This window comes from Macrobrachium rosenbergii, chromosome 31 (assembly GCF_040412425.1).
Source record: "Macrobrachium rosenbergii isolate ZJJX-2024 chromosome 31, ASM4041242v1, whole genome shotgun sequence".
Lineage (NCBI taxonomy): Eukaryota > Metazoa > Arthropoda > Malacostraca > Decapoda > Palaemonidae > Macrobrachium > Macrobrachium rosenbergii.
In genome coordinates, this window is record NC_089771.1 from 17,512,884 (window position 1) to 17,525,383 (window position 12,500).

Below are 12,500 nucleotides of genomic sequence, written 5' to 3' on the forward strand. Positions count from 1 at the left end.
TATATATATATATATATATATATATATATATTATATATATATATATAAATTATATATATATATATATAAAATATCACCAAAAAAGAACATTAAAAGAAACAAAGAATGTCCAAATGTTACAAAAGATTTGAAATATTATTTTGATTCTCTCTCTCTCTCTCCCTCTCTCTCTCTCTCTCTCTCTCTCTCTATTCTCTAAAAAATATCACAAAAATAAATTAAAAAAGAAACATAAATAATATCGAATGTTACAAAAAGATTTGAAAGTATTATCTCTCTCTCTCTCTCTCTCTCTTTAAAATATCAAACTAAATAATCAACAACAAACAAAAAATATCGAATGTACAAACAGTTTGCAAACAGTACTTCTCTCTCTCTCTCTCTCTCTCTCTCTCTCTCTCTCTCTCTCTCTCTCTCTCTCTCTCTCTCTAAAATATCAAACTAAATAATCAATAACAAACAAAAAATATCGAATGTTACAAACAGTTTGAAGTATTATATTGCTTCTCTCTCTCTCTCTCTCTCTCTCTCTCTCTCTCTCTCTCTCTCTCTCTCTCTCTCTCTCTCTCTCTCTCTCTAAAATATTAAATTAAATAATCAATAATAAACAAAGAAATATCGAATGTTACAAACAATACAAAGTATTATTTTGATTCTCTCTCTTCTCTCTCTCTCTCTCTCTCTCTCTCTCTCTCTCTCTCTCTCTCTCTCTCTCTCTCTCATTTTTCATTTACAGTTCCATTTTTATAAAAGGAAACATAATACCCTTTATGCTTCAGTGAACCCAAAAGCATTAACTCTGCTTATTTTAACAAAGTGGGGTTTTTTCATGTTAATTCCCTGTCCTTTGTCAGTGTTATGTACAGAGGGTTATTTACTATAGATATTAACATGTTTATGTTTCCCATAATCTTTTGGTTATTATTCATAGATTACAGCAATCCTATTACGCTCATGAATAGCGCAGGAAGATCAGTGGACTTCCGGTTGCTGTATAATACTGCACGCTTCAAACGACAATAAAATATCTAACATAAAAATCATGATAGCAAGTGAACTATTCTTATAAAGATAACTTTGGACACCATAAAACTCGTGACAGAAAAATTAATTTGTAAATCAGTCAGGTATGATGCCTTTGCCTTACAGAAATAGTTCTGAGGAAGATATTAAGAATTAAGAATTTTCCTATGGTAAAGTTGCACAAAGTACTAGAAATTTATAGTACATACTTCTGCAAATGACGTAAAAATCCGTGACAGAAAAATGAATCTATCAGTCAATCAGGTATGACCATTTCGTCTTGCAGAAATAGTTCTGAAGCAGAGTATTAGAAATATATAATAAGGGTTTAGAAAAATAACATAAACATTAGGGGGAGGGAAACGTGAACTAAAATGATAAGTTATGAAGCAGGATTTTATTTTGTTAATTGTTTGTCCATTTGCAATTAGATAGAAAATTATTTTAATATAATTACTGCATGCTAATGACTTTTCGCTGAAAATTAAGAGCAAAGGACAAAAAAAAGTCGTTTGCCTGTAAAACAGGATTCAGAAAGAATGAGAGAGAGAGAGAGAGAGAGAGAGAGAGAGAGAGAGAGAGAGAGAGAGAGGTGACGAGGAGGAAGACAGAGATGATGAGGAAGGGAAAGAGAGAGAGAGAGGGGGGGAAGAGAAAGGGAAAGAAATTAGATACAGTTAAATTTTCTCATTTCCAGCCTTCGTCCCCCTTGTGCCCTTGAGAAATCAAAGCTGAATAATCCATGCTGGCTCTAAGGAGGACCCCAACCTGCACATCTACCCTAATATCTTTTCCCCTTTTATTCCCCCGGGAAAGTTGTTTTGTCAGGTTGTTTTTCCCAGCGAATCAGCGATAAAGAAAGCTGTGTCTCGCATTGTCTTACCTTTCACTTCACAGGAAACTGTCTTTGCGTAATTCTCTTTAACACTGACTAGCCTTGGACTCACAGATATACAGACGCATGCAGACACACTGGCAAGTCCTTGCTGCTTGATTTTTGGCAAGGGACCTCAGCAGACACCAAACCATTCCCCGGGGCCAGAGGCCCTCCGGAGGAAGCTATATTGAGGGACATACGACGTCCTTCGAGTGATGATAATTTCTGACGAGGAAGACAAGCATCACCCCAAATGACCCCGTAAAGATTATCCCCATGGTTCCTCGTTTTCTTCAAAGCGAGGCCCTCTCTTTCTTTTTCTTCCTTCTTCTCTATCGCTGGAAATAGATTAGATCGAGCGCGGGAGCGAAGGCTAGAATTCAGAAAAATTAGCTATATTCTCTCTCTCTCTCTCTCTCTCTCTCTCTCTCTCTCTCTCTCTCTCTCTCAATCTTTTTCTTCACTCTCTGGCCTTGGAATGGAAAATTTTTCGGAGCGCTGAAAGGCTTTAGCCATTTCTTAATACATTTTTAAATTCTAATGGTCCTTTTTTTGCATCGTTTTCCCTAAATACTCAAATCACCATTCGGTGAATACACCGAAGAATTAATCATTTCTATTGTGATGCAAATCACAGTACACAGATACATAACGGTAATGAATTCACAAATCAAAATACGATTTGTGCGAATTCCTGTGATGTATTTCATCCTAGATTTTTTTTTTTATTTTAGCACCAAAAGAAATGATAAATCATTAATCCACGTCATTCCTGAATAATTATTGAAGGCATGATAATAGTTTTTCGTTTGATTTCACAATCGCAATTATCATTAATACCAACTCGGGTGTGTGATTTTTAATGGTATTCAAGTAATGCATTGTGAAATAAAAAAAATTATAACTACGTACAAAGAGGATAAAGTATTTAGATTAAGTTTTGTTTACTTCATATTTTCCTCCTAACTATGAGGGTATTACAGATTCGACTGATTTTAAGGATTACCTAGACGCTGCATATAGCTAATGTTATTATCATTTCCAGTGTAATACAATGTTCGCTTTTAGTTTACAAATTGATTTTGAGCATAATGAAATGGATTAGTGAAACATCTGTAATTTATCTGAATAATATATATATATATATATATATATATATATATATATATATATATATATATATATATATATATATATATATATATATATATATATATATATATATATATATATATATATATATATATATATACATATATATATATATATATATATATATATATATATATATATAGATAGATAGATAGATAGATAGATAGATAGATAGATAGATAGATAGATATTTAAATATATCTATATACGGTATATAAATTTATGTACATATATATATATATATATATATATATATATATATATATATATATATATATATATATATATATATAAATTATATATATATAAGTATATATGTATATATGCATGTATATATACATATATATCTACATAGATAGATAGACAGATAGATAGATAGATAGATAGATAGATAGATAGATAGATAGATAGATAGATAGATAGATAGATAGATAGATAGATGCCAAAACACGGAATATTGCCAAGGAAGAGTTTTAAAACCCAAGAACCCCGAGAATGCATGATATATGTACGGGGGTTTGACGTGGTATTGATTAGGCCTCTGTACAGGTATACGATGTAACGAATATTGTGGATGTTTAAAATCGTGTGACGGGTTCATGTCAGAGTCAGCAGTTAAAGAGGAGAGAGAGAGAGAGAGAGAGAGAGAGAGAGAGAGAGAATACAACGCCACTCGGAATAATGGTGAGAAAACGAAAGGCGGATTAGCAAATATTTCCAAATGGAAAAGTGAGACCGGGAGAAACTAAAGCCTCCAGCAAGCAATAGTTGGGCTTTTCAACTTTAGGGCGAAATTCTCTTTTCACGGAAGATTTTAGCAACGGAGGGAAAATGACAATTCGTTTCTGCTCCCTATTTTAGAGGCGGTGTATTGTGGGGGATCTTATGATCTAGAGGATATTTCGGTTTCTATTTTAAAGATCTGGATTTTTCGAAAGGGACCTTTTTGTAATCATTTTCATGTTTTGTTTGATAAGATTGCATCAATGACCTGAAGAGGCGTTTTGGTTTTGTGTGATAAAACCTATGGTTTTTTTTCTGGGATCTTTTTGTAATTATGTTTACGTTACGTTTGATAAAAATACGACAGTTGAAGATTATAAAGAATGTCTTATAAAAGCTGATTTAAAACAAAATGAGGTCTTAAAGTTTTTCTTTTTCAGCTGTCATTTATTTTGATAATTTCTGTACTACGTCTGATAAAAGGTTAATCAACAAATTTGAATTGTATAATTTGTGTCTAATGAAAAAACAAAAATATTATGAAATAAAGTTTGTTCAATTCCACAGCATTTTGTAATAATTTCCATTCCACTTCTGTTAACAGTTCAACAGTTCAAGATTATAAAATATATGTCTTATGAAAAAAACGAAATATATAACAAAAAATATTTCTGCAAAACTGTCCATACTATCTGTTAACAATCCTAGAACTGATTATTATAAAGTATGTCTTACGGATGAAAATAAATATAATTAAAAAAAGATGCTGCATTTCCACAATTTTTTCTATTAATTTCCATACTATGTCTGCTAACGATCCAACAATTGAAGATTATAAAGTATTTATGTTATGAAAAAGCTGAAACAAGAAAAAATGGTTCAATTTCACAAATTTTATGTAATAATTTCCACACCACATTTTTTAACAATACAACAACTGAAGATTGTAAAGTATTTGTGTTATGAAAAAACTGCAATATAAAAAAATAAAGATGGTTTAATTCCACTTTTTTTATATCTTCCAAACCACATCTGTTAATCCAACACTTGAAGATTGTAAAGAGTTTGTCTTATGGAAGACTAAAATAGAAAAAAAATGGCTCAATTTCACAGTTTTTTTATAATAACTACCACGCCACATCTATTAACAACCCAACAATCGAAGACTGTAAAACATGACAGAAAAAAAAGTACTACCCAATCTCACAATTTCCTAACACTCTTTCCAGGAGAACGAAGTCCGCCACAACAAAGGCGCGGGGATCATCGTGGGAGGAAATAACCTGGTTTTACAAGGAGTCCAGCGTCAGGACGCAGGATCCTACACCTGCAGGGCCACGAATTCCGTGGCGACCACTTCCAGCAACCCCCTGAACCTCAGCATTCAATGTATGTAAATAAAGACATAGATATATTTGGGGGTTTGAAAGTTAGGTGTCAGGAACCCTAGAGGGGTTGGTTGAATTTGTGATGATAGATGATCATTCGTACTGAATCACAGATGTATGAAATCTTTGGCAGCTGTAAAATGTACTTACCTCTTCATTGGATTTCAAGAGAGAGAGAGAGAGAGAGAGAGAGAGAGAGAGAGAGAGAGAGAGAGAGAGAGAGAGAGAGAGAGTAAGAAAAAGCCTATTACACTGACATATTTCGAAGTCTAATTTTACCGTTTTCTGCTATATTTCTTCCAAAGTAAATCGACGAACATAAATAGTGCTTTCCTCTCTATAAATAGACTTCTGCATGCATTTCTTATAATTCTTTGTGTAATATGTGACGTAAAAGGTACTGAAACTATGAAAAAATGGAAATATGTAAAAGTGATGAAAGTGCTAGCTTATCTGAAAGGATGAATTGGTGTCTTGAAATGGTTTGGACATGTGTAGAGAATGGGAAACAATCCTCAGTAAATTTTCCTGTTTTTGTCATGAGTTCTATTCACGCTCAGTTCTTGATGTATTTTTACCTGGTATGTGATCTTACAGTTACTGTGGTGGGGTATTTAGTTAGTTACACAAGTTCACTGCTGAGTCATCACCATCCATCTCCTAGCTTACCCAGGTCTTAGGTGGGTAGAGGGATGAATTTTATGCCGATTATAAATCTAGGCCATTGCACAGTACTTCAGTGACTCATTTGTTCACCAGTAACGTTTAAGACGTTTATACAGAAACCGAAAGTAAAATTATTGGGATATACCAAATTTAAATCCACCATTCAAAACTATTTTCTATAATTTCCAAAAGCACAAAACCGATACATCCATAATGATAGATGAATCAACTAAATCAATTTAAAATCAAAGCTGACATTTTCATTAGGCTTTAGCAAACATGAATATATATTACTATATGCTACCCTGGTCCACCAATACTGCAGCCAGATACCTCAAAACTCTTCAATTAACTCGTCAACATCAGTCGCGTGCACCTTTTCCAATACTGGAAGCCATATAAAGGTCACTGGCCATTTCTATTAGGCAAAATGGCACGCCAACGCATCTTTGCGTAAAAATGCGTAAGCCAAGCAGAGCTGGCATTGCAATATTTATGTGAAAAAGAAGAGAGTTTGCGCCGAATTCTGCAGAGAAAACTTTGAAATTGGCATTTATGCGCATTTCGTACAGGCTGTTCTGAGCGTGAGAGACTGAATTGAGTTTTCTTTTCGCGCCTTTGATGTCAGTCCAACCTTTTTAGTTTTCTGTAAAAGAAAACTATTGAAATGGCTATTGGTCTGTACGTCCGCACTTGTTCTGTCCGCCCTCAAATCTTAAAAACTACTGAGGCTAGAGGGCTGCAAATTGGTATGTTGATCATCCACCCTCCAATTATCAAGCATACCAAATTGCAGCCCTCTAGTATCAGTAGTTTTTATTTTATTTAAGATTAAAGTTAGCCATAATCGTGCGTCTGGCAACGATGTAGGACATGCCACCAACGGGCCGTGGTTAAAGTTTCATGGGCCGTGGCTCATACAGCATTATGCCGAGAACACCAAAAGACAGATCTATTTTCGGTGGCTTGATCATACGCTGTACAGAAAACTCGGATCAAAGCCGAAGAAACTTTAAGTTTTTATACTTGTTTTTCTTTTTTTCTTTCAGTTACGAGGATAAAATTTTAATTTTTTTTGCGCATGCTGGAGGCGGGTGGTGTGTTAAATGAGCATCCCAAATGAGGTTTTATATTACCCGTTTTATTACTGAATGCCTTTTTCCGCCGGCGTGAGGATAGGCTACCATATTCAAGATGACTGGAATACTTGCTTGATAATTCTAAACAAGAGAGAATTCGAGTCATAACGTGTATATTCTTATAGGCACACGTACATATATATATATATATATATATATATATATATATATATATATATATATATATATATATATATATATATATATATATATATATATATATATATATATATATATATATATATATATATATATATATATATATATATATTTTATATATATATATATATATATATATATATATATCTTTATCTATTTCTTTTCTATTTAAATAATCTCAATATAACAACAGCCACTGTATCTTGATGTTTTTTCGTAATATTTTTTACCACAGGCAAATATGAATTCCAAAAAAAGGTTATAATGAATCAGAATCTAATAGACATTTTTGTATGTAACAGAATAGAGACGAAGGGTTAGAGAGTAATGCTCACATGGATGGAAAACCTAATATAGAGGTCTCTGAGTATGAATAAAATTTAGTGTAAAAGTTTTGTGAGTACAGAAACAAAAGAGGATCCCGTTATTTATCAAATAATTCTTTGAACATTCATAGAGATTTTATATACCTTGAAAGATATGAATCACAATTAAATAATAATAACAATAATAACTTCATCTCATGGCCATATACAATATATATTTACAAGAAAAATACATTGTGAATACTCTATTACAAACATTTCTATAAAACAGTCAAAGTGTTAGATAATCATTTCTCAAGGTACAGTTCTCCTAAACATGCAAAATACTTTGAATAAAATTTAATTCCCTTTAAAACGGAACCCTAAACACTAGCTTAGAAGTCCACACGTACTTCATAAAAAACCCCCATTTTAAAATCCCTTCCGACACAACAGTATTCAGAGCCGGAAAAACAAACCTATTAGGAAGTGTATCTAAAAACTTCAAAACATCGTTGCCTGGGACACCAGGAGAGCTTCACGCTTCGAGTAAAAATTGAGAGGATAAATTCGTTTTCCTTTTTTTTTCAGTCTCTGGTGTAATCCTCTTATCTCCTAAATCCAGTTTTCGGAAATACCTCTCCTTAATGTTAGTTATTCCCCGTGTCCTCTTTTTCCTGGTGATGGGTTTTTTTTTATCAAGGTAACTAACTGCTCTGTAGTTATGATATGACTTATTGTTTGTCTGTGTCCGTCATTGACAACTATAGACAAGAAGAACGTGGCTTAATTCTTTCAAGATTTTGTGATGATAATCTATTTTATGTACATATGCCATTTTCTGTCATCAAAGGTATTTTAGACAAGTGTTATGATTCTGTTACGTCTTGTATATTAAGTGCGCAGTTATGTATTGATCACCATGATATCTTCTCTCTCTCTCTCTCTCTCTCTCTCTCTCTATATATATATATATATATATATATATATATATATATATATATATATATATATATATATATATATATATATATATATATATATATATATATAATTCAACCTGTACATTACTAGAAGAAACTAATCCCATGATAACTAAGAACAGAATCATGAATTACCATATCCTATGTAAGCCTACACTGGTATCTCATTACTTCAAACTTTCACCAAATGGAGGAGATGAATCTGACATCTGTCAGCTCACAGTTTCTCTTCTTCTGCAATTTTTCCGGACAGACGTCCCCATGTGTGCTCAAGGGCGGGTTACAGTGACTGCAGTTGAAGGAGAAGTGGTCTCACTGCGGTGCAAAGTCGACGCTTATCCGTCAAACGTGACATTTTATTGGCTGTTCAACAACACCGTGGATTCGACGCGTTTCAGGAAGAATGAGGTGGGTCGAGTGTTTATCAAAGGCTTTGAGACTGAAACTTCTATAATTTCTAGTCCTCATTTCTTTTGCATTTTGTGGATTTATTTTGATATTGTCCCTCGTATTATCGATAAGAATCCTCAAGGACAGTTCTTTGTTCTTTTTAATTGCATGAATGTTGATCAAAACTTTCGTTGGCTTAAACTTTTAAACTCTCATTTCCTTTTTATTTTTAATTTCCTTGTGGGATGAATATATATTTTCACTCGTATTATTGACGCATGATCCTCAAGGATAGTTCTTTTAATTGCATGATTCTCGCTTGGAGATTTCCAGAGATTTCTGTTCACCATATCATTAAAAGGTGCTTTAATTTCTCCTAGTGGAATGATTCCTGTTATCTATGTTAGAGGTAATGGCATAGTGTTTATGTCCTTTATTTATCTTTTTTATAAATTCTAATGGATAGTTCTTGCAATGGGTCCCACGTCTCCCTTTTTGGAGGCCCGTGTGTCCAGTGGATGTATGTTCCTTATTCTTCTAGAGGAGTTTGTAAGATCTAATTTATACCATCGATCTAGACTTCATATCTGGGCTCGGAAGCTCGCAGTTTCGGCTGCCAGGAGTAAATATTAGTTGCTTTCAGTTTGGATGTCCTAGGTGCCTTCATTCACCTCTTTTATTAAAGAAAACGTTAAGCTATTTTTACTGATTTGCTCTATTTACATAGTTTGGGCTCTGAAGTCTACATTAACAGGACACTGCTCCTAAAGATCTTATATATATATATATATATATATATATATATATATATATATATATATATATATATATATATATATATATATATATATATATATATATATATATATATATATATATATGTATATATATATATATATATATATATATATATATATATATAGTATATATATATATATATATATATATATATATAGTATATATATATATATATATATATATATATATATATATATATATATATATATATATATATGTTTTATATATATATATATATATATATATATATATATATATATATATATATATATATATGTATATATATATATATATATATATATATATATATATATATATATATATATATATATGTGTGCTTGTATTGCTGAGGGTACTGTGTAATCATAATATGATCTGAAAATCATTTCAGTTCAATAGCTTTCATAGAATTAAAAGCAATATATAGGTGTTTTTAAAGTAATAATTCCCCATATGAAACGTAGGTATGATAATAGTTCACAAAACTACTCAGCCAGTATCTTTGCCGAAGTATTTACTGATTTTGTATTTAATACACTTAATTTCTCCCTCCATCAGTATACAATCAGCGGCCTGGAATCCACGCTGCGATACGTGGCCTATTCAGCGAGGGACTACGGAACCGTCTTTTGCTGGGCTTCGAATTTGGTGGGGCGGCAAGAGGACCCATGTGCCTTTACTCTGCAGCCGGCAGGTGAGACTCAGGTGTTTAAAGTTCATGTGCCAACGGGCGAGAAAATTACACGGAGTGTAATTAAAAGAAGTTGCTTTCCGCGCTATGTTGTGTGTGGGTCTGTTTAGAAATCAATGCCTGGTGGCCGTATTTCGTAAACAACCACTGAAAAACTAGACCAATATATGCCTGCGTGCAGAATCTATTTGAGTTGATATTCAGAAATGTTCTGATGATTTCATTTCATTTGCATTCCTCTGAAATGGAGAGCTCCTACGCATATTTCGGGAGCTGAATTTATCAATATACTCTTTACTAAAGGACGTTCAATTAGTGTTCGGCTGTGATGTGTTTATTTTCATATCATTGGTTTTAACAGCGTTTTTTACTTATTGAGACGGAGATCCATTATGCCCTTGAATGAAAATATTTTAAATGATCTGCACACTCTCTCTCTCTCTCTCTCTCTCTCTCTCTCTCTCTCTCTCTCTCTCTCTCTCTCTCTCTCTCTCGCCATCATGCCCTTAAAGAAATGTATTTTGATTGATCCCATAACTCTCTCTCTCTCTCTCTCTCTCTCTCTCTCTCTCTCTCTCCGTGTGTGTGTGTGTTTGTTATTCTCTTGAAGAAAAAGTATTTAGAATGATCTGCAATACACTCTCTCTCTCTCTCTCTCTCTCTCTCTCTCTCTCTCTCTCGCCATTCAACCCCGGAATAATTCTGCAGATTAGTTTTCCGCAAAAATTCCCCCCAATTAATACGAGAAGTTTTTTCTCGCCCTTCCATGAAACAAGCAAATCCTATTTCGGTCTGAATTTCCTTCAATTTTTGGCTCCAGTTCCTCAATGGATGTGTTCCATGTTTTCTGGTCCATTTTTCGAGTCCATATGAGCTTCGTTCCTCAGGCTATTAATTCTGAATAGGGGTCTCAGACGTGCATTGGGGTCTGTAGCCTAGATCCCTTTAGAATATTTGAGGAAAGTGGAGGAAAACTCGGTTAATGTTGAAGTATTTTCGTTAATGTATTTCTAAATGCTCATGATTGTGTGCAACGAGTTATTAGGATCATTTGTTCATATCTGACTTACTTTTGTGCTTATATTTCATCAGCATATTTACCGTGAGTTAATGTTTATCCTTTTTCGGTAGCATATTTCTAAATGCAACTGATTCTGCTTAATGAGTTATTGGGATAATTTGATGATATATGAACATCTCTAATGTTTATATTTCATGAATTTATCATCATTACGTCTGGTTGCGAATAAAGTGTTATCTATATTCGGCAGTTTCTTAAAATGCATTCAGAATCACTTCTAACAAATCTAAATCTGTAGACAAATCTTTCTCTACAGATTTTTTTACTTGAAAAATTTATTAAACGATTTGAACATCGCGTAGAAAAGTCGAATATAGATTAAACTTGAACCCCGTGAAATTGGTCCCATTCAGCATTCATAAAACCTGTTTCACCACTGACACATTTCGAAATCAGAGACTAACTGGATATAAAACTGATCACTAACTATTTGATTGCAGGTCTCAGCAACTGTTATCAATAACTTCCCAGCAAAATCAATATCACAAATGTTATTGCCTTCATTTCCCCAGGAGCTCCAGACAGCGTTCACGACTGCGTGTTAGCCAACCAGTCAGCCGGGTCGTTGCTAATCACCTGTAAACCAGGTGCGGACGGAGGACTTACCCAGACTTTCAGGTAAGGGAGAGGAAATTTGGTTTTAGATGTACGGGACATGAATGAGGTGGGTGGTCGCAACAGGTGCGAGTATCAGAAGGATATTTAAAAAGTTTTTTTTTATTATTTGTTGCAGAGAAGGTTTACGGTTTTGGGAGATGAAATATGAAAGGTAAGATGGTAAAACTTGAAGTTGATCCTTTTTTAATGGTTTTTCATTATTGCTTCGACAAAGAGATTTAGAAAAAAAAGAATATACTGGTAGATGCAGATGAAAATTACGTGATGCATTTTATGATATATATATATATATATATATATATATATATATATATATATATATATATATATATATATATATATATATATATATACGTGTGTGTGTGTGTCTGTTGTTTGCGATCACATAAAATGGTGTTTCACGAAGAGCCTATGCTTTTATCCCCAAGTTTTGTATTTTTATCACAGTTGTAAAATATTCTTTTCTCCTCCGGACTGAATATACAAAACTCCCTTTCTGGCATACAA

General features: G+C 33.0%; 1 protein-coding gene across 1 annotated transcript in view; it reads left to right on the top strand.

The window, feature by feature from the left end:
• The window catches only part of LOC136855294 (neural cell adhesion molecule 2-like), a 37,884-nt gene that overhangs the window by 18,237 nt on the left and 7,147 nt on the right, over nt 1-12,500 (top strand). The window contains 4 exon segments of the mRNA XM_067132199.1: nt 5,005-5,164; nt 8,669-8,823; nt 10,162-10,297; nt 11,888-11,993. Of these exon segments, the coding sequence (XP_066988300.1) occupies nt 5,005-5,164; nt 8,669-8,823; nt 10,162-10,297; nt 11,888-11,993 (557 nt within the window).